This window comes from Dromaius novaehollandiae, unplaced genomic scaffold (genome assembly GCF_036370855.1).
Source record: "Dromaius novaehollandiae isolate bDroNov1 unplaced genomic scaffold, bDroNov1.hap1 HAP1_SCAFFOLD_84, whole genome shotgun sequence".
Taxonomy (NCBI): domain Eukaryota; kingdom Metazoa; phylum Chordata; class Aves; order Casuariiformes; family Dromaiidae; genus Dromaius; species Dromaius novaehollandiae.
Genome location: NW_026991408.1, coordinates 284,850 through 303,897, shown reverse-complemented (window position 1 = coordinate 303,897; position 19,048 = coordinate 284,850). Strand labels below are relative to the sequence as shown.

At 41.7% G+C, this 19,048-nt stretch overlaps 1 protein-coding gene across 3 annotated transcripts; it reads right to left on the bottom strand.

Annotated features, from left to right (window-relative positions):
- Nucleotides 1-485: 485 nt before the first annotated feature.
- Nucleotides 486-19,048, bottom strand: LOC112991629 (probable ATP-dependent RNA helicase DDX6). Of its 3 annotated transcripts, none has more exons than XM_064504134.1 (14): nucleotides 18,947-19,048; nucleotides 16,277-16,740; nucleotides 14,662-14,725; nucleotides 14,086-14,190; nucleotides 12,646-12,775; nucleotides 12,108-12,254; nucleotides 11,766-11,860; nucleotides 10,901-11,023; nucleotides 10,273-10,401; nucleotides 9,785-9,901; nucleotides 8,078-8,141; nucleotides 7,013-7,114; nucleotides 5,977-6,156; nucleotides 486-4,738 (listed from the first exon to the last, which is right to left on the bottom strand). In XM_064504134.1, the coding sequence occupies exons 2-13, from the start codon at nucleotides 16,474-16,476 to the stop codon at nucleotides 5,981-5,983; spliced, it is 1,452 nt and encodes a 483-aa protein (XP_064360204.1). In that variant the 5' UTR covers nucleotides 16,477-16,740; nucleotides 18,947-19,048; the 3' UTR covers nucleotides 486-4,738; nucleotides 5,977-5,980. The 3 variants fall into 3 exon arrangements, with proteins under 3 accessions (XP_064360204.1, XP_064360201.1, XP_064360203.1); XM_064504131.1 differs by having other exon boundaries at nucleotides 18,887-19,041; XM_064504133.1 differs by having other exon boundaries at nucleotides 18,890-19,041.

Below are 19,048 nucleotides of genomic sequence, written 5' to 3'. Positions count from 1 at the left end.
ATAAGGTTGGCACTGACTTCAGTCTGCTTCAGAGTGATTTATTTAATATAAATTCAGGCCTAACAGCTGAGGAGGCCATCCCACCAACTACAAGTCAATCTATCTAAACCGAGCACAATGGGAACGACCTCAAAGAAGAAACCTCTCACACTCTGAAAGTTAGGGCTAAGACAGCACTGTAACCAAAAGGCAAGTAAAGTTTTCTAGTCCAGCTGAAACTAGATAGTGGGGCATTATACCCTGGAAGAGCACATGCCATCTAGGCTGGACAGTCTGTACAAAGAGCGAATGAATGCCTCTTGCAGATGTGTCATCACTCGAGCTAGGAGAGCCTTTCCTTTTCTCAAGATTGACTCCTCTGCCTGACACATCTCTCCAAAGCTAGTTCTGAATGTTCAGACATGTATGGAGGTCTTCTGTACCAAGGAAAGGTAAGCAAGCCTTTTGCTCAGCACAGTTAAAAGAAAGGAATACCCAAACAAATCTGGAGTTCCAGGGAGCTTTTATTGAGTTTAATTAACAAAATCAGGATTTTACCATTCATCTTTTCTGCACTCTGAACTCATGAAGCTCTTCACAAGTCAGTGTTGTGACGCACATACATCCACAGAAACACATTCTCAACAAAATTTCAGCTCCACTGGAGAGTTTGCCAATTACCGATTTAACAGAAAGCCAATTTTCCCCTCCCTCCCCTGAATGTTTTGAAGGACTAGTCCATGTTGTTCACTGGTTATCAGTAAAATACCAACCTCTTGACTAGGGACCAGTGGATTATAACATCTCACTTGAATTGCAGTTTTTTTTTTTCCTTGAAATAAAGTTCCAGTTTCTTTCAATAAAGGGAACAGTGACTATTTTCTTCTCCTGACACCCCTTTCCCGTAATTATTGGTTAAAATACAGCAAAGCTGTATCTTAATAAACCCATCCCTCCCCCCACCCCTCCTTACCCTTCCCTAACTTGTCTACAGCAGAATTTAACAATGCTTCCACGTGGGGACGTTAGCAACACAATAGTGAATTGAGCAAAACCTAAGGGATGGTATTTGCCAAAGCCTTGTTTTTTAAGCTTGGATGCATGCTCTTTGCTCCAGAGACTTGGCTTATTATGAAGAGAAATCCTGATTCAAAAAAAGAAAATGGACTAGAAGTTCATAGCAATCAGAACATTCCTTGCACAGACTACTTTTGCCAACCTTTACAGTGGCAGTCGTACTGCTAGAGTTCCTGGGAACAAAATTCACTCTGCCCTCAGAAACCTACAGCTGCTTGGCCCCAACAGCATTACCCAGTCCAGCGCCAGCACGAGACCCACCATGAAGGTGACACCGGAGGTGCGGCATGGCAGTTCTGTAACCTCTAGAACAGGATCAGATGCAGGACAGCTGCCTGCTCACATTTGCATCCAGTCATTTGAAAATCACGTGTGCGAAGCATTTTTAAATTCTTGGTGCAGACACCCTCCCCCATCCCACAGTAAAAATAAAGAACACAGGATCAGAATGAGATGATTTGATACCAACACGTACACAACATTTGTTTGAGCTTCCGCGTTTTTACCCACTAAAATGTCACAGAGGGCAAAGGAAAGATGCTCCCATCTCATTCTGGAAATTAAAATACGTATTTGAGACCAACCCACCCCCCTCCCTTTGGTAAAAGCCCTCTAAGCAACTGTAGTGCACTCAGAGCATGCACCCAGAGGCCACCCTATAGTTTATCTAGAATAAATTGACTGAAGATTTGTGTCACCCTCTTCACAGAGGTTTCACCCAGCTGTGAAGTTCCATTTCATCAGATTCATCGGGTGATACTTTTAGACTTCTGAGGGGAAAAATGCAGAGTACATCAGAATCTCATCATCTTTGTCAGAGGAAATATTTGACCTTCACTCATCACTGAAGGCAGAGACTAGTTCCAATCAGTGCATAAATGTAATGGCTGCTACGTGACCACTAGGAACAGGAGGTCACCAGGATTCTGAGGAAGCCAAGGTTTATACACACTCCTTATACGGGTAAGGGGGGGAAGGGGAGAGGGGGGAGAAAAAAAGAAAAAAAAAAAGGCTAGGATTATCCTAGCCATCCGGAGCATCTTTCCATTTGCAAGATCGCATCTGTTAGAGATAGCCTATTAGCACCAAAAATAGGCTGCTTCCTTCTTTACTGGAAGCCACCTAAAAATGGTGCCCCCGATAGTCTAGGTAAGTGCCAATCCTCAGTTAGAGGCCAAGTTTAAAGTAATACTTTCAATTGAAAAGTTCTGTGCTTCAAGAGGGACCATCAAAGCATGGCACCAGGCTAACCTACGACAAATCCAAGCAGAGCACACACATCTGACTCAACACAGCTATCTTGTTCTTGTTATATGTGCATGCCCTGACAAGATACAAAACTTTTATTTACATTTTCCATGTCTTTGTTGCACTAAAATGATCCCTCTTCTGTCTCACTGGAAAATCATAAGCTGGCTGCAGTACAAGAGCAAGATTTTACTTTTGGTCAAAGTTACCACCCACAAACTCCCACCCCCCACCCCAAAAAAGCACCCCAAAACTGTTTACATTTAGTACCTGCCAGTCAGATGTAGCTGCGTGGCTCACAGAGTGTCTGTGACCAAGCTCTTGAGTTTGTACTCTAGTGCAGCATTTGCTACAATTACGGAGTCACTGTTGACAAAACAAAAACAAAAAACAAAACAAAACAAAAAACCCCGGAAAAAAAAAAAACCTTTCCATCTTGAAAAGCTGCTGCCAGGAGGCACCTGGTCTCTATTTATGATCCTCAAGGAAACTGGTGGGTAAGTCTGCCTGGTAGTTCCAATTTTACTTGTATTAAAAAAAAAAGTCAAAGTGGGGAGAAATTAAGAAAATTAATTCCTGCATCCAGGTAAGCAAGCATGGTGTGAGTGCAGCATCTGTATACACAATAAATGACTGAGCAAAAGGAACTGCATTCATCCAGGTGCCTCCTGACAGTGTTGTTGAACAGGCTAAAAGGGAATTTAAAAAGTTTACGGTTTTTGATTTGTCTCACTCCTCTTGCCTGTAGATCAGGCCAAACATCAAGCATGTTGGGAGGGGCACAATTTAAAGCAACACTACTCGACCAGAAAGCATTTTCCAGCAATATACAACGCAGAATGACAGACAGCAATTCATGCCAAAACAGAGAAGATGGCAAGCAGCTTTCTGCAGCTTCTGACATTAACAGGGGCTTGCCCTTACCTGCTTACGAGTCTCTACAGAGGTTGTTTTGGGCAGAAAATGCACAACACTGCAGGAGGTGAATCAATCCCATAAAGCTCCAGAACTGTCAGTTTATGCATGTAAATTGGTTTTCTACGGTTTCTTTTAAACCCAGATCCACGCCTTACGCGTATACTGCTCAGCAACACTGACACTGCTGGATTTCCCTCGCGCCATGGTGGAACACAGATCTTGGCCCCCTTCAGAGCTTGGAAAGTTCCTGAAGTTTCTAAGGGGGAAATCGAAGAGCATCTCAAACAGGTTGAGCTACGGAGTTTGAGGCCTCGCAGCCCCGCAAGTAATCTCTTCTGTAAGAGCGGTACAGGACAGTGTTGCCAGCACTCGAGCAAACCCACCCTGACAAGGGACACTTGTAGAGGCCTGCTCTTCACGGAGGTCAGAGCACTTCTCATTGTTTAGTGTTGCAGAAAACTGAGCCCCTCTCATCTTTAGCTGCTCCCATAATCAGTCAAATCCCTTTAACCCCAGCAACCTTCATCAAAAAAAGTTATATATGAACCCAAACAGGAAAAAAAAAATCATATTTACAAAGTTTGTACAATATACACATCTGATTTTCTATGGGACACACTGCACCAGAGGAAAGAGGGCCATGGCTCTGAAACAAGTCTACATATCAAGTGCTGTAACTACTAATGGAGACTTATGGAAACCAGTCTTTAGTGTTCTGCTAGAGCATAGGGCTTTTCTTATGGCTCCTGCAAAGGATGGCAGGCTACTCTTTCCTTCTGGAGCTATGATGCTGCACCTAATCAGCCCAGATTTTTAGTTGGTTTTGTTTTAAATACAGGTATTTACAGTGCGGGTGAACTGCAGATGCATATCAACTCCTCCAAATAAAAAAAAAGTTGAACAAAAAAGTAGTATTACCAATACGTTTCACCTCCCAGCCCTGGGCTTGAGTACTTGGGGAGGAGGAGAAGGGGAAGAAAGGGGAACTTTGACCTGAAAAAAAACAGCTGTTGATTCCTTGGGCTGTGTCGGAAAGGGGAATATTCTGAATGGTCTCATAGCATAAGGCACTTTGCACGAATAAGTAACAAGCTCTTTAGCTTAAAAACAGATGAGTAACCAGGGAGAAGTTGAAATGCACTCAGTCGGTGGTTGGAGAATTTGAAATAGCAGACAAGCTTGTGTTCATCAAGATTCTTCTCTTTTTAGGGTTTCTCTTCTTCCCTTGCTGCCCCTCCCACCCAAAGAAAAAGAATTTAAAACCAGCAGTTAGTGCAACTAATGTTCAATCAGCACACAGTGCAAACAAGTGGAAAAACAAAAAGATATTCCTCCTTTTATCTTCTTTCTTCCTTGCTGCCAAATTTAAAAAGAAAAAAGGCCGAGCTCTTTAGTCTTCATAGTTCCAAAATGAAAAGACGAAGAAAAACCCACAAAGAGAAGGGTATCCCCAAAGAAACGATGTGTCACAGATCTGGATCAAAGGGCTTCACCTTCTGGCATGTGTAATCAAAGCCTAAAAAAACAAAACAAAAAACCCACAACACCTACAGTTAAATCCTTTTTACACATAACCCGAACTTAAGAAATGAATCACACTGACTATGTAGCAGCTTTGGAAAAGCAAACTGAAGCTGAATCTTTTGGACCAGCCTGGCTTCAACAATGCTTCCTGCTCCACAAAATCATGGAACCTTTCCCAAGTTTGTTTTAATTAAAAAAAAAAAAAAAAGAGAGAAAGAAAGAAAAGAAAAACCACACGCACACACAGACAATTCAGCCAGGAAAGCAGAGGCTGCAAGTCAGCTTGGCATGACTGGTTAGGGCTCTCCTTCAACGTTTTCAGAGAACGGACATATGTTCATTTTAACTAAATTCAGCAGCCTGCTTTTGCAGCAACTTTTTGTCAGTTGAGAAGAATTTCAGCAGCCTTCTCAGGATTCTCTGATTCATGATTTGTAACAGAAGGGTACACACACAAATTTCTTCCAACCCAAACTGAATCATCTCTCATCTTACACAATATAGTGTCTTAACCAAAACAGATCAAACATCACCCTCTAAAACCATTTTGCTCAACTGCAATCCAAGGCAATTTTCCTTCTTATAAAAGGAACTGACTCAGCAATTCTTCCCCAAAAGTTATCAGAGGAGTCGCACTTAACGGTACCCTACAGTAACACCTCATATTCTTTTTAAGGTAAGTAGACCTCAAGTGGCAACAAGGATGAATTACACCTTTGCTACCCACCCTTTAATTGCAAGAGGCCCAAGTCAAATGATTTAAGAAGCATCTTTTAACTTGAACCTGTTCTTTTTAACTGATGAGGTGTTTAGGCTTTGTTGTTGCTGCTATGCTCTCAAATCAGCAGTCTTCTCTCTTCACCTTTCTCATGACTGCTTGCCCCTCTGCCCCTCAGCTATTTCTCCTTTTAGCTATGCCATATAGAAAAGAACTCATGAGGCTGCTAGATGCCATCCTGGCCTTTCCACTCCCTGCCCCCTTAGTCTCCTTAACACATGCTCAGCATTTCAATTAAAACCACTAAAAGTTACTCTTCCTCCCCACCCTGCTTCACCACACTCACAGAATCCCTTGCATTGACAGACTGATATCTCAAACTCTTTGTTTTCACATTCAGACCCTCTTCAGCGCATCACTTTCCCCTCTTCCCTTCCAACAACATTCATATTTGTCAGCTCTTCTTTCATCCAGCACGACTTCTGCACTCAGGAAGGCATTTACATACGCACATGGTTATGGTTTCTCATCTTCTACAGGTTCACTGTGGTATTCTGCCACATACAGGCTCTTGTCAATGTTGCTTGGTATGGGTTTAATTTCAGTTCCCAACTGCTCCTCAATACTTTTCAGGTTGAATCGATCATCATAGGTGATCAAGTTGATGGCCAGGCCAAGATGACCAAAGCGACCTTGGGAAGAGAAAGAAAGGGGGTAAAAAAAAAAAAAAAAAACCCACACACCCTGAATAATAAAAGGTTCACTGAAAAAGTCTGCAGGCTCTGGTGTGATCCAGATTGTTCTCCAATAAGAGTGAACCCAGATCCTGCCATGGGGCTCTGAGTTTCACATCACCTGTCGCTGAGGAGTTTCACACTGCTGTAAGAATGCAAAAATCCAGGAGGCTAAAGATGCTCCAGCTGAATATACCCATTAATTACAAACTAAAAGCCTTCCACTACTGCAGTATGCGTGTCCAGCCTTTACTCAACAGCAAGTGTTCTTGCCACAAGAAGTGTGTGTGGTCAGCGATTAAGTTATGTAACAGACAAGAACATAAAATGTGTTGTTCTCTCTCAAAGTGTTTTCTTCTCTTCCCACTTCTCTCCCCCCAACAAATACAAGCCTTTCTCAGTAATGTGTTTTGCTCTTGTCCAGATATTAGCAACACTTTAGAGTACCTGCAGAATAAAACTATGCTTAAGATACCAGGCAGCTTAGTTCTCAGTACTGAATTTTCCCAAACTGCAAACAAGAGTACCAGAAAGTCTCTTGAGATTAAAGCAAAATACACTTTTTTTCATTAAGCTGTTCAGGCCAGCTGCAAGAGCACAGGCATTTATTCGGATTATTTGTGAGGATAATCTCCTGAGACAATACCTGAAAATACATACTGCTGTCCCTCTGAAGAAAGTATGATGTCAGAAATTTGTCAGAGAATCAAAACTGCCTAAAGTAACTGCCTCAGTAATTCTCGAAAGCCAATTCAAGCCTAAGAAAGTCACAGTTATTAGCTAAGTTTTCCCTAAAAGATGCTTCTCCTCTCACCTGATCTGCCAATACGATGGAGATACGTCTCTGCCAGCTTTGGGAAATCAAAGTTTATCACCACATTCACAGCTTGGATATCAATACCTCGGGTAAACAGATCTGAAAGACAATCCAGGTCATGAAGAAAGTTAATTTCAACAAGATCACATGCTGGCAGGATTTGGGGTGGAAAGATTAAGAATAACAAACAGTAACTTGCACTAGTTTCTAAATATAAACCTCTCTTGTATCATGACATTTTACATAAAATTCTGTTCTGGCTTCTTTTCACTCTTTATCCTTTTTAGGCAGGAATGATAGAAGAAAAAACAGCAAAGACACCAGATTTTCACATCTGTGCAGGAAAAGTATGTAACACCAAGCCCATTTTCCAGGTTAGATTATTTTTGAGTTTTTTTTTTTTTTTTAAATAAAAGCATCTCCTCTTCCATGAAGTACATTGCCATTGTCACACCAAACTCAAGATCTGAATGACATCCAACTAGCTAAACTGTTCCCCCCCCCACACACACACTTCTAATGATTTTTATTAGGACTACCCAGATACATGTAGCTATCAGCAGACAGTGCCATATTACTACCCAACCGGGCTGTGCAATGAAGAACTGTGATAATACACAGGCCAAACAAAACTGTAAAAACTTTTAAAAAGATGAGTTATAAATACCCAAAGAACTAGTAAAATGTACTCTGGTGATCTTAGTCACAGACTAGGAGTCCTGCCTACAGTTCTGCTGTTATTTCATAAAGCTTCAGCCCAACAACTTAAAGGACTCTCTCTCACATGTGAAAACAAACATGGTACTTTACTGATGGGGGGGAAACTATTACAATGACAGGATTTGCTAGCAATTTGCACTTTCACCGTTTGTCACAAAAGACAAAACGTATATGCCTCAAGAATAACTTTACTCTGCTACACACAAGCTTGACAAAATTCTCTTACCCGAACCTATTATTTTGCTTTATTTCAAATCAAGTTCTCTCTTATGTAAGAGCTAATGGCTAATCCACCTTTTATTGCCACCTTCCAAAAAAAGAAAAGTGTTTAGGAACTCTTACCAGTGCAAACAAGATTGCGGCATAAGCCATTTCGGAAATCGTGGAACACACGATTGCGGTGTTCCTGGAAACAAAGAAAAGCTCAGCTGTGACTTTCAGGTAGATATTGAAGTTACAAACGTTGAACTTTGATCAAGTGCATTCCTACCCCTCGTCATTACTGAGAGCAAGTGAGTCACAACAAAGCTGTTAAAACATATTTCTCAGGACTTCTTTTCCATATGCCCTGAAGACAAAAGAGGCGCTTGCAGGTACCACCACTCTTAGACAAAGACATAAAATTGGGTTCAAAACCCTCACACATTTCCTTCATAGTCATCTCAAAACAGGAGTATTAAGTAACTATTCAGTTAAGTCTACATAAAGGAGCTTAAGTTAACTGAAGACCTGTACTAATAGGAATGACATCAAGCAACAAACTGGCCTCTGCAGTAACTACCCCTCCCTTATCCTTCCCAGTAATAAACATCTCACACCAATTTCTGCCAGCATTAAGCACAGGAAGTAGCATACATGAAAGCACAAGATATCAGCTAGGACTCTGTTTCAGGACACTTAGCTCCATGGAAATACAGTTTGAGCAAAGAAAGTTTTGTGCGCCCAAATCTTATCTTCATTTCTGATATTCTGACTACTGTCTCCTCCAGCCCCCTGCTAAATTCCATACACGCTTTATTCATTTTATGTCCTAGAATTAAATTTGTGATTATTTGCATTAAGTCTGGAAACATTTCTCTTCTAAAAACTGAATTTTGCACTAACTTTGTTTTCCACTGAGTATTTTTCACTACCGATTCAGAATTTGTGATGGGAGAAGTCAATTGTCTCTGAAGACTCTCCTCTTCCAACAAACAAGTCATTTTGGCCACACTAAGCTTAAGTCATATCACTTTGAAAGAGCAAAACACACACCTGAAATGAACAAGTTGCAGCCTTCAAACAAACAAACAAACCCACCCTACATTTTGCCACAAAAATCAACTAGCAACTAACCAAAAAAAGAAACCCATTCATAAATTCTCAACACCTATGCCTCTTCTATATCTGACTGAAGAACTACTGGTCTGCTTATGACCCAAGAAACATTTGCTTTGCTTGTCAGTCCAGTGGACAGCAAGCTAGATCTCCTCTGAAGCTTTCATTTGAGTTTACTCTAGCTCATAAATATGGAAAAATATATCAAAGTACTACTGCGTTACAAATGGCATTTCAACCTTTTGCCAATGTTACTTAGCGCACTTGTTGGAAGCAAGGTAACTGAGTACAAAGCTAGAGAACACGAGAACTAATCTACAGTCAAAGGAATCCCTTGCACCAGTTAAGCTGCATTGGTATTTCGCACAGTTTATACCAAAGCCATGTGTGCAAGTTGTTATGTACCAACAGGGGCTGTCACCAAAAGTTCTGATCAAAGCCACTGCCCTTCTTATGTGATTCCCCTGTATATATGGTGCAAGATTTACTGTTTGTATATCCACACCAAGCACCAGATTGTCCATCATGGCTCATGCTGGCAAAAGGGAAACGGCAGCAATAAAAGCTGCGCCTTCTGGCAGCAGCTTCTGCTTATACTGGATTCAAGTAACCTGACCTGAAGAACTCCTAAATACTGACTGACCAGCTACACTAAGAAGTCTGGAAAGAGACTGACCTTGGGTATGGAGTAGAAGGGGAGGAGGAGATAAACTACTGTAACTTCATACTCACCTGCCTCATTTTAGCATGGATATAGAAGCAGGAATAGCCCAACTGGGAGATCTTTTTGGCTAGCAATTCAACCCGTTGAGAGGAGTTGCAGAAAATGATCGACTGGTTAATCTGGAGCTAAACATAAAAGTAGCATGTTCAGTAAATGCAGCATTTTACTAACGAATGGTCCAAGACATAAGAACTCTAAACCCTTTACAGGAAGGAGGCCAAACAGGTTTGCTGCAAGTAACCTAAACAGTACATATTTTTGCACAAGAGGAGAAAAATTACTGTCATTCCATAACATGAAGTTACAGGACAAGAAACGTATATTTTTAGCTTCAGCTTATACAGCAAGATCAGCCCTTTTTGGCACAGGAAAAAGAAAACCACACAAACATAGTTAGCCAATCTTTGTTACCCTAAACCTTAATTCTTTTCTTTTTTTTTTTTTTTTTTGAAGGAGAAAAGCTTCTGTACATTCCTTACCAAATCCTGTTGCTTACCCTGGAAAACAGCGTATTGAGGCAGTGTACTTTCTGACGCTCAGTTACATAGGCATAGTACTGGGTAACTCCCTTCAAGGTCAGCTCCTCCATCAGATTAATCTCATAGGGTTTCTGCAAATGGGAATTCTGAAAGAGAGACTTTCAAGCTAAAGATAAAGCAGGCACACCAATGTGCAAACCAGCGCAAGGACTTCTCACCCTCAGTGCATTAAGTTCTTCCCTGGCAGGAATGCACCACCTATCCACTCTCAGGCTACGCATACAACAGATAGGGCGGGCAAAATTTCACAAAGGATTATTTATACATCAAAGGCAATAGAGCAGGCCAGACATCAGTGTCTCTTGGAAGCACTGCATCGGTGCAGACTGCATGTAACAACTATATAAAAAGTAAAATGGTGCCTTTTATGTAAGAACAGTGCTTATCTAGCTTTCCCGATACTGTTCTTTATTAAAGTGGCAAAACTACTTTGACACTTCTGTTCCAGATTTAGGCTGGTATCGAGCAGGTAATGTCTGCATGCCTAAGTAAATGAGTACTAACAGTTATGAATCATTCATTCATGCATGCATTTCATGTGCAAGTCATCACAATCAATATGTTTATGAATACATCTGCACCTACCATGAACTTCTGTACACTCAGAGGAAAAGTGGCTGAGTAGAGCAAAATCTGTCTGTTTTTAGGTAGCGTGAGAATAATGTCCTCCATTATTTGAACAAAGTCTTGAGACAGTAACTTATCCGCCTGTAAGAGAAGAAAGAGAAAGTAAATTAATTTAATGGTGCAAGCTTCAATCATCTAGTCATATTCCATTGGAAAAAAACAAAATGCACAGTATTCTACCTGTCTTTACGAAGCAACTGCCCCAAATCCTAGTAACATGCTCCAAAAAGTTTAATTTAGCTACTACAGATAGGATTCATTTCTTGGTTATCCCAGAGTAAGAAAAAAAAATTAACTTTGCTGGTTCTCAACAGCTGGATTTAAACAGAATCAATCTGAAGAAAAACAAACGGCATGGGAAACTACACTGAAAGCAGCTACCAGGGTTCTTAATCAGATTCAAAGAGCTTTCACACAACTACCTTCTCAACCTCTCATTCAGAAACCTGTGCTCTACTGGATGTTCATATGCCAGCTTTTATAAAATTACGTTCTAAGCACTACTCATTCTGTATAACCTGAAACCAAACGAAATCACTCCATCGCTTCAGAACAGTCTGTTAATCTATTCCACAGGAATTGCAAGGAATACATGAAAGGCAATTTTTTCTAAGTTGTTTTGTTAAAAGATTCACCCAAAAGATCCAGATGCATAAAAATTCTTTTGCCAAAACACTTTCTCAGAAAAATTCAGGAATGGATTGACTTTGTAGTGTTTTTAACCAAAGTTTTACTGTTGCGTATAATGAGGAGGCTTGCTGAAATAGATCATTACTTTAATTCAGTGTTAAAAATTCCAAAACGTTTAACATGAGCAACTTGCCTCATCCAATACTATCATCTGGACATGCTCAACTTTTGCTACTCCTTTCTTGATGAGATCGAGAATTCTCCCAGGGGTAGCTATCACCACATGCACTGTAAGTTTGGAAGAGCAAAAAGATTAGGTGACTAAAATAATGCAAAGAGTTTCTAGCAGTCACAGCCAGGTTTCATATGAACAGTTTGAGAGAATGACAACCGTAGACAAACAGTGAATAAAACATATTAGTCTGTTCTGTGACAGGCGAACAATAACACATGAATAACTCAAAGGCAGAAATTCCACTGCTACTTTAAAAGCCACGAAAAAACAGCAACTTCAGTGTAGCAAAAGTGCTCCAACCTGTATCATCAAGCCTCATTATGTCATCTCGCAAATTGGTTCCTCCTGTTGTTGCCATCACTTTGGCACCTCCCATGTGTTTGCTGACTTGGATACAGATTTGACTGACCTGCAGGGCTAGTTCACGGGTGGGAACAATCACCATTGCTGAAAGTTAAAAGTCTCAGCATGAGTTACTAGTAACACATTGTATCTTAAACACTCATTCCCTAGAGCAGATACAGACTTTAGGAGGAATGCTACATTCCTCCATATTCCCCCTCTGCCTCAGGCCCCCAGCCACCAACCACACTTATTACTCCAAATCCACTTTCCAAGGCAAGACAGTAAAGTTCACAGGACGTCCTCCATTTCGGATTTTTGAAAGCAATTGTGGGACTTTCACAATTCCACCTTCCCTCCACCAGCTTTCCTTGAAAATACGAGCAGATAACCTACACTTCCGAGAATTTCAACAAACAGTTTTAGATTCCAGTGTGCTAAATAGGTACTGATACCATTACCCGGATGGAGCTAAACAAAACCCATCTCAACTGACCTTGTATATTGTCCTTCTTTAAGTCTAGCCGTTCAAGTAAGGGAATGAGGTAGGCTCCACTCTTTCCGGTTCCATTTTTCGCTCTAGCCAAGATATCCCTACCAGATAAAGCAATGGGGATGCTCTCCTCCTGAAATGCAATGACAGTCAGTGCATGAGCAATCATAAGCCATGCTCACTTAAGAGCCTGGCTGAATTCAACTTTCCTCACTAACAGCATCACAATAAGTCCGTTTTTCCCATAAACGCAATACCCTACGGCTGCATATTCTAGCCTCATGACAGGAGGGAGTTAAACCCATCAGGAAAGAGTTCTGTAACACAGCAGCAGTTCTGCTCCCACCATCTCATTTCACACCCTTGTGTCGCCTGGTCATAAGAGAACCAGCAAACAGGTAATGCAAGGATGGTAAGCCCATATTGATATATTAGAAAAAAGTGAAAAATTAGAAAAAAAGTGAGGAGGCGAAGAGAGTCATTAACTCCTCTTATGGAAAAAAGATAACCATCCATATCTTGACATGAGAAATGTATCAGCCTGTGCAGTTTCAAACCCGCATGTTTCTAGGACGTATCTATCACAGAACCAGCAGGCTTTCCTTCTGAAACTTCGGACATCCAAATACAGTCTTAAGTCTTCTGCTTTTTGCTTTCTTTTACAGTAACATCTAAACAACCCAAGCCCCTCAACCTTGTCACGTGGGAAAGGCAGCGGGTCAGAATCTGTGTTAAAGCACTTAACTTAGAGCCATGGCTTTTTCTGTGCCTTAAGCAGATAAAATGGAACAGCTGTGTCAACAATAATCCTCCAAAGAGCAATTAAAAGGTCCAAAAACTCCCAAAGTTTGCAAGTCAGCAACATTAAGAATGAGCATTGAAAGTGAAAGCCAGATGGAGGGACAGAAAGGTAAATTTGCTAACATGTTAACCTCACTCCTGTATCTTCCACTGTGCCTCCTTCCAGATGCTTAAGATTAAAAAAAATAAAAAGATTAAAAAACAAAAAAATAAGATAAAAAATAAAAAAATAAAGCTGTACATGGATCTTTGTAACAACTAATGACTTGCAACCTATGGCAAGTCAAACAAATTTTTCCAAAAAATGTACAGAAAAAGCACTGTTATCACTGGGAATACTTATTTGTTTGAAGGATGCTACTGAACAGGAGATTAAAATACTAATGCCTCTACAGAGAAAAGGAAAACCAAAGTAATTTCTTTAAAGCATAAGTCAGTCCCATTTCTATGTCACTCAGGAGCTAAGATTTAGTTTGGTGCAAGAATCTCTCTCCATCCCAAAAGTATCACCAAGTTCCACTGTCCAAATCCCCAGTTTTCCCAAATCATGACACGATTATCCAACGCTTAAGTGGGAATAAAAATTTCAATAAATAAATACAAACTAAGCTGCTGCTTATAACTAGTCTGCTTTGTAACAACCTGAATAGGAGATGGTTTTTCCCAGCCCATTTCAAAAATTCCCATCAGCAACTCCCGTTTCAAACAGTAATCTTCAAACTCATTTCCTTTTGTGGAGGTCACATCCTGAATAATCAAAAAAAGCACATCGATAAGATTAGTTCATACAAGCCACAGCTGCAGATTGGTCTGACTCAATGAGAGATTACTTATGCAGGAAGACCACAAAGCACACTCCATTACTATGTAAGAGTCCCCACTAATCTATGCAATACCATACAATGGAGAAGTAAATATTAACTTTCTGGTAACTGTGAATATACGCTGACACCTTTTGATCTGCCTTGCAGGAGACACTGAGAATCAATCCTGTGTTACAACACACTCAAACCCCCCCCCCCAAAATATAAAGTAAATTTGAAGCTTTACAAGGGAAACATCTTTCCCTAAAACTGTAAGAGAACACATTAATTTTTCATTTAAAAATAGCAAGACATGAACTGGTTTTGAATCTCTGCTTACGAGAAATATTCTGTCAGTGCAGTTTCTCCTAAATCTTTTTTTCAAAATACATTCTTACAATTCAAACATCCTTACCGAAGTTTTGATTCTCAAATCCTTTGGAGGGAGTTTTAAAGTCTTCTTCCAGTCATCACCAGGTCTATAGCAAAAAAAACAGAAACAAAAAAAACCACGCAACACACCCTGCTTTACACATTTCATTTTGTTTTTTGATTTTTCTTAGCAACAGTTTTAAGTAGCAGCATTTTCACCTCTGGAAGACTAAAAGCATCTACACATACGAGCTCGAGTCTTCTCTGAGCTAAGCAGGATGCAAGAGGCAGGAAACTGCAAATACAGTAAATTCAGCAGTCTGCCAAGTACATAAAAGAATCTGTTAAGTCTTTATCCAGTCATGATTCGAGTCCCACTTTTAGGGCACTATATCAGTCCAGTAGAACATTGATTTAAAATGGAGCACTGAATTAGTCATACAAAGCAAACTGGCCATAATAAATCCATACAAGTATTTCACCCACTGAAAATAAACAAACCCTGAAAAACAAATTAGTTTAAACAATTTAAAAGTAACGCGTGCAAATAAAAACACTTTTTTAGGAGAAAATTAAGTAACACACGTGCCACTAGTCCATCACATTTTGCCTCCTGCTTTCAGTGGGATTTAGACACCCACCGTCTCTCAAAAGTCACTGCACAGTAACGTACAGGAGACAACAAGGTCTTTTCTTCCTCATTCCCAGTTGCAAATGAGCTTTGATTAGTTTCACCCACTAGTTTGTTCAAATTAACCCATTTTATAAAAAAACGGAAGCAAGTCAAGCAAATTTTACAAATCAGAATATTCCATTAGGCGCTCTATTATTATGCTAGGCATTTTCTTCACAAATAATTGAGTAACAAAACACTAGCTTTTTTTTTTATTCTGGGGGATAACGGGGGGGGGGGGGGGGGGAGAGAGTCCCATATTACTGTACTGCATGAATCTTTCAAATCCATCAGAATTTCCAACCAGCACATTCATGTTTTATTAGCATAGTTCTAAAAACAGTTTGATGGGAGGACAGATAAAAGCGACATAGAATATCATAATGGTACTGTATTAGCTTGACTCAGATTTTGAGTAATGAAAATCCATAGGGTTACATTGCAGAGTGCACACTACTGTTTAATTCACAGAAATTAATGGGAAAAGTGACTTTAAGATCAATGAGAAAAAAACCCCTGATTTTAAAGAATTTCTCACCATGAGAGACATCTGCAGCAAACAAATGAAAATCATACACAACTGGTCTAAGGCTACATGGTATTTCCTCCTCTGACTTAAGTCTCAATTCAGTTCCTTTGCACTCCCCAACTCCCTTCTCCTACTGCTTGCAACGAGCAAAGAGAACAGGATGACGTTGCTCAGTAGGGATACCTTTGTCAAGGGGCTATTTGCTTTGAAAAGCAAAGAGCCAAATTCAATTTTCACGACTAACACATTACCAGAACCATTGTCAGAGCGAAGTTTACACCTGAAAATCCTTTTTTTTTTTAAATACATGTCACAGGACACTTCTGTCACCAATATCATAAAACAGAACAAAAAAAATTTTTTAAACACAAGAACCCAAGTACACTTTCCCATGCATGAAATTTAAAAGTTATTTTATGTCAGCTGATGTTATTTAGCATTTACATGCATACTTACTTAATAGTGGTGGTCATACTCTGTGCTTGCTGTTGAGTGCCGTTATTGATTGTGTTGGCATTTTTCAGCTGGTTCATCTGTTGCTGAGTTTGTGTGCCTCCACCTCCTGGGCCCCCGCTGGGTTTTACAGGGCCTCTCAACTGCCCATTCTGACTGGATAGACCCATTATAACAGGGTTCTCTGTTCTGGCCGTGCTCATGTTTTTATTTTTAAAGATGTCTTTTTAGACTTCAAAACTTTGAAAGTCAGTACAGAAACTGTAATAACAGTTTATTAGACTCTCCAAAATGAAGAGATAAATAAGTCTTGCTCAATATATGAGTCCTTTATTGCAATGCAGGCAAGCACCTGTAAGTCACTCAAAAGTAAAGTAGTAACTTGCTCTGATGCACTGTGGATCAACTTTTTTTTAAAAAAAGCCCTCTAACAAAGTTGAGTTATATCAGAATTCACTTGCTTCAATCTGAAAGAGAAGCAGATGACAACAATTAATACGTGGATTTTTGTCTATGGAATTTGCACCAGTTTATACTGTAAAGCAGCCTGCAATAACATATATTATCAAGAAAATCATTTCTTCTCAGGCAACATGCAACACAAAGTACCTGCTGTCCTGTTTCCTCAGTTTAAGTACCAAAAGCACACCAAATTGTTTTCCTTTGCTATAAAGCTGAGCAGAACACCATAGGTCACCAGAGACCATTTTGTACACAACTGTACTTTCAGCAGCCTTCCTGTGACTAATCATCTGAAAAAAATTACTACCTAGCCCCCTTGTAAAGTAGGCATGAACTACACCTGCTGCTTTGCCTATCCTTGAAATGCACCCACCTTTGGGACACAACAAGGCAGCCCATAAAACACTAAGCAACGTTACACAGAAGTTTATGACAGGAAGCAAGACCATAATGTCAAATAGATATTACAGGTAGAATTGAAGAAACCCTTAAGATACTCTGACTGTCCTTTCGACTAGGAAGGGAAATAGAAATGACGACACATGATTTTAAAAAAAAAAAAAAAAAGACAAAAACAAAAAACCCCACACAGGAGTAACGTGGAAGTTTTCCCTCCTCCACCCCCCAGAATTAGCTTAGTCAGCTTACTTTAAACCAACATCCAATTTAAAAGTTTACAAGTCATCCAGAATAGTGAAACTAATGACATCATCAAGCTGAACTGACAGCAGCTTCCTGTTTTGTTAAGTCTAAATGACTGTGCCTAAACTGTTCGTTCATCTACAGTCTGAAGCAATGAATAAACACACGTACACTAGATACACAGCTTCCTGCTTGTGTTCTGCGTGACGTTACATTCCAGCTGTCACTAACAATCCGTATTGCGCTCAAAAGATAACATTCAGAACACGTAACTTAATACTAACACCGCGCTTAACAAAAAAGTTAGCAAAAACATAAGCAGATAATACAAAGCTTGCATCTTACATACAGAATGTACGTAATCATGGCCAGAGCCGAAAAACTCTCCCCATGATGGTAAGGGTGAGCCGAGACACTCCTAGTCTTAAAACTTTTCCAAAGGAAGAGAAAGTAGGCTTACACATACAGTTTCTCACTGCAAAGCATCTGCATCTTAGGACAATGCAAAGGGAAAAACAACAGATTGTTGATCACCAAGTTCAGTGTCCAAAAAACCCACATATTCCCCTGCTGGCTAAAATACAGGTTTAAAACAATACCGGTATGCAAAATTTAAAGTGACAGAAATGCTACACTTCAGTCAAGTAGATGGAAAAGGAATTCAAACTCTTCTCAAATTTCCCAGACGTGTCCCACCATACTGATTAGCGTTTCACAGCATAATTTTAAGCTTATTAGAATTAAGATCATCTCCCAGTTAACTTCCAGGCTAGAAGCGCGGCTTCAATGCCTCCTCTGAAAAGACACTCCCTCCTTCACCTTACTTCCGTACCAAAACAGACGAGTCAGAAAAGAAACCACGAAGTCACCTAAAAACCCCAGATACGCCAACAAGTTTCTCCGGCGCTTTTCCTAAAGAAGCCTTCCAGCTCCTCGGCCTCCCGCCTCGTGCCGATCCCCCGAAAGGCTGCACAACCCCCCGGGCCCGGCACACCTCCGCGTCCCAAGGCGAGCAGCGCCACCATTTCGCAAACCGGCGGCCCGACCGAAAAGCGGCCCCGCGCCGCGGGCTTCCCCTCCCGAGGCAGCCCACGTAGGCAGGCGCAGCGGCCGCCCCCCAGCGCTCCCTCCCCCGCCGGCAGCCGCGGCGGCACAAAGCGGGAGCCCCCGCGGCGCCCATTGTTGCCGCCGCCCGGGCCAGCCCGCAGTGCGGCGTCGCCCCGGGCCCCGCGGCCGGGCCGCGCCGCCCGCGAAGCGCAGCTGCGCCACACCGGCGCCTCCCGCCGCGAACAATGGGGCGGCCCCCGCCCGCCGCCCCGCCGGGCGGCAGCGAGCGCCGCCGCCGCCGCCGCCCTGCCCGCGGCCCCTCAGCGCCGCCAGGCCCGGCCCAGGCCCCGCCGCTCCCGCGACGCGGCGCGGCGCAGGCCGCAGGGCTCGGCCGGGCGGCGGCGGCCTCCGCTCCGCTCCCCGCGGCCCCGCGCCCGTCCCGGCGCCCTGGCCCGTCCTCACCGCCACCAGCCGCGCTCCCCCCTCGCCCAGGTATAAAATCCTCTCGCTCCCCCTTGGTGCCTTGTTATGGCGACTCGACGCTCCAAGATGGCGGCTTCCTCCTTCCTCCCGTGCGCCCTCCCCCTCCCGGCAGGGCAAGCCAGGCCCCGCCCCGCCCGCGCG

What these genes read in the sequence shown, in the direction of transcription:
- LOC112991629 (XM_064504134.1), bottom strand. Translation starts at nt 16,476, where the DNA reads ATGAGCACGGCCAGAACAGAGAACCCTGTTATAATGGGTCTATCCAGT. An exon ending in AATGAGGCTTGATGATACAG is followed by an intron (nt 11,861 to 12,107) that starts GTTGGAGCACTT and finishes CCAAACTTACAG; the next exon opens with TGCATGTGGTGATAGCTACC. An exon ending in TGAGTGTACAGAAGTTCATG is followed by an intron (nt 10,402 to 10,900) that starts GTAGGTGCAGAT and finishes TCTCTCTTTCAG; the next exon opens with AATTCCCATTTGCAGAAACC.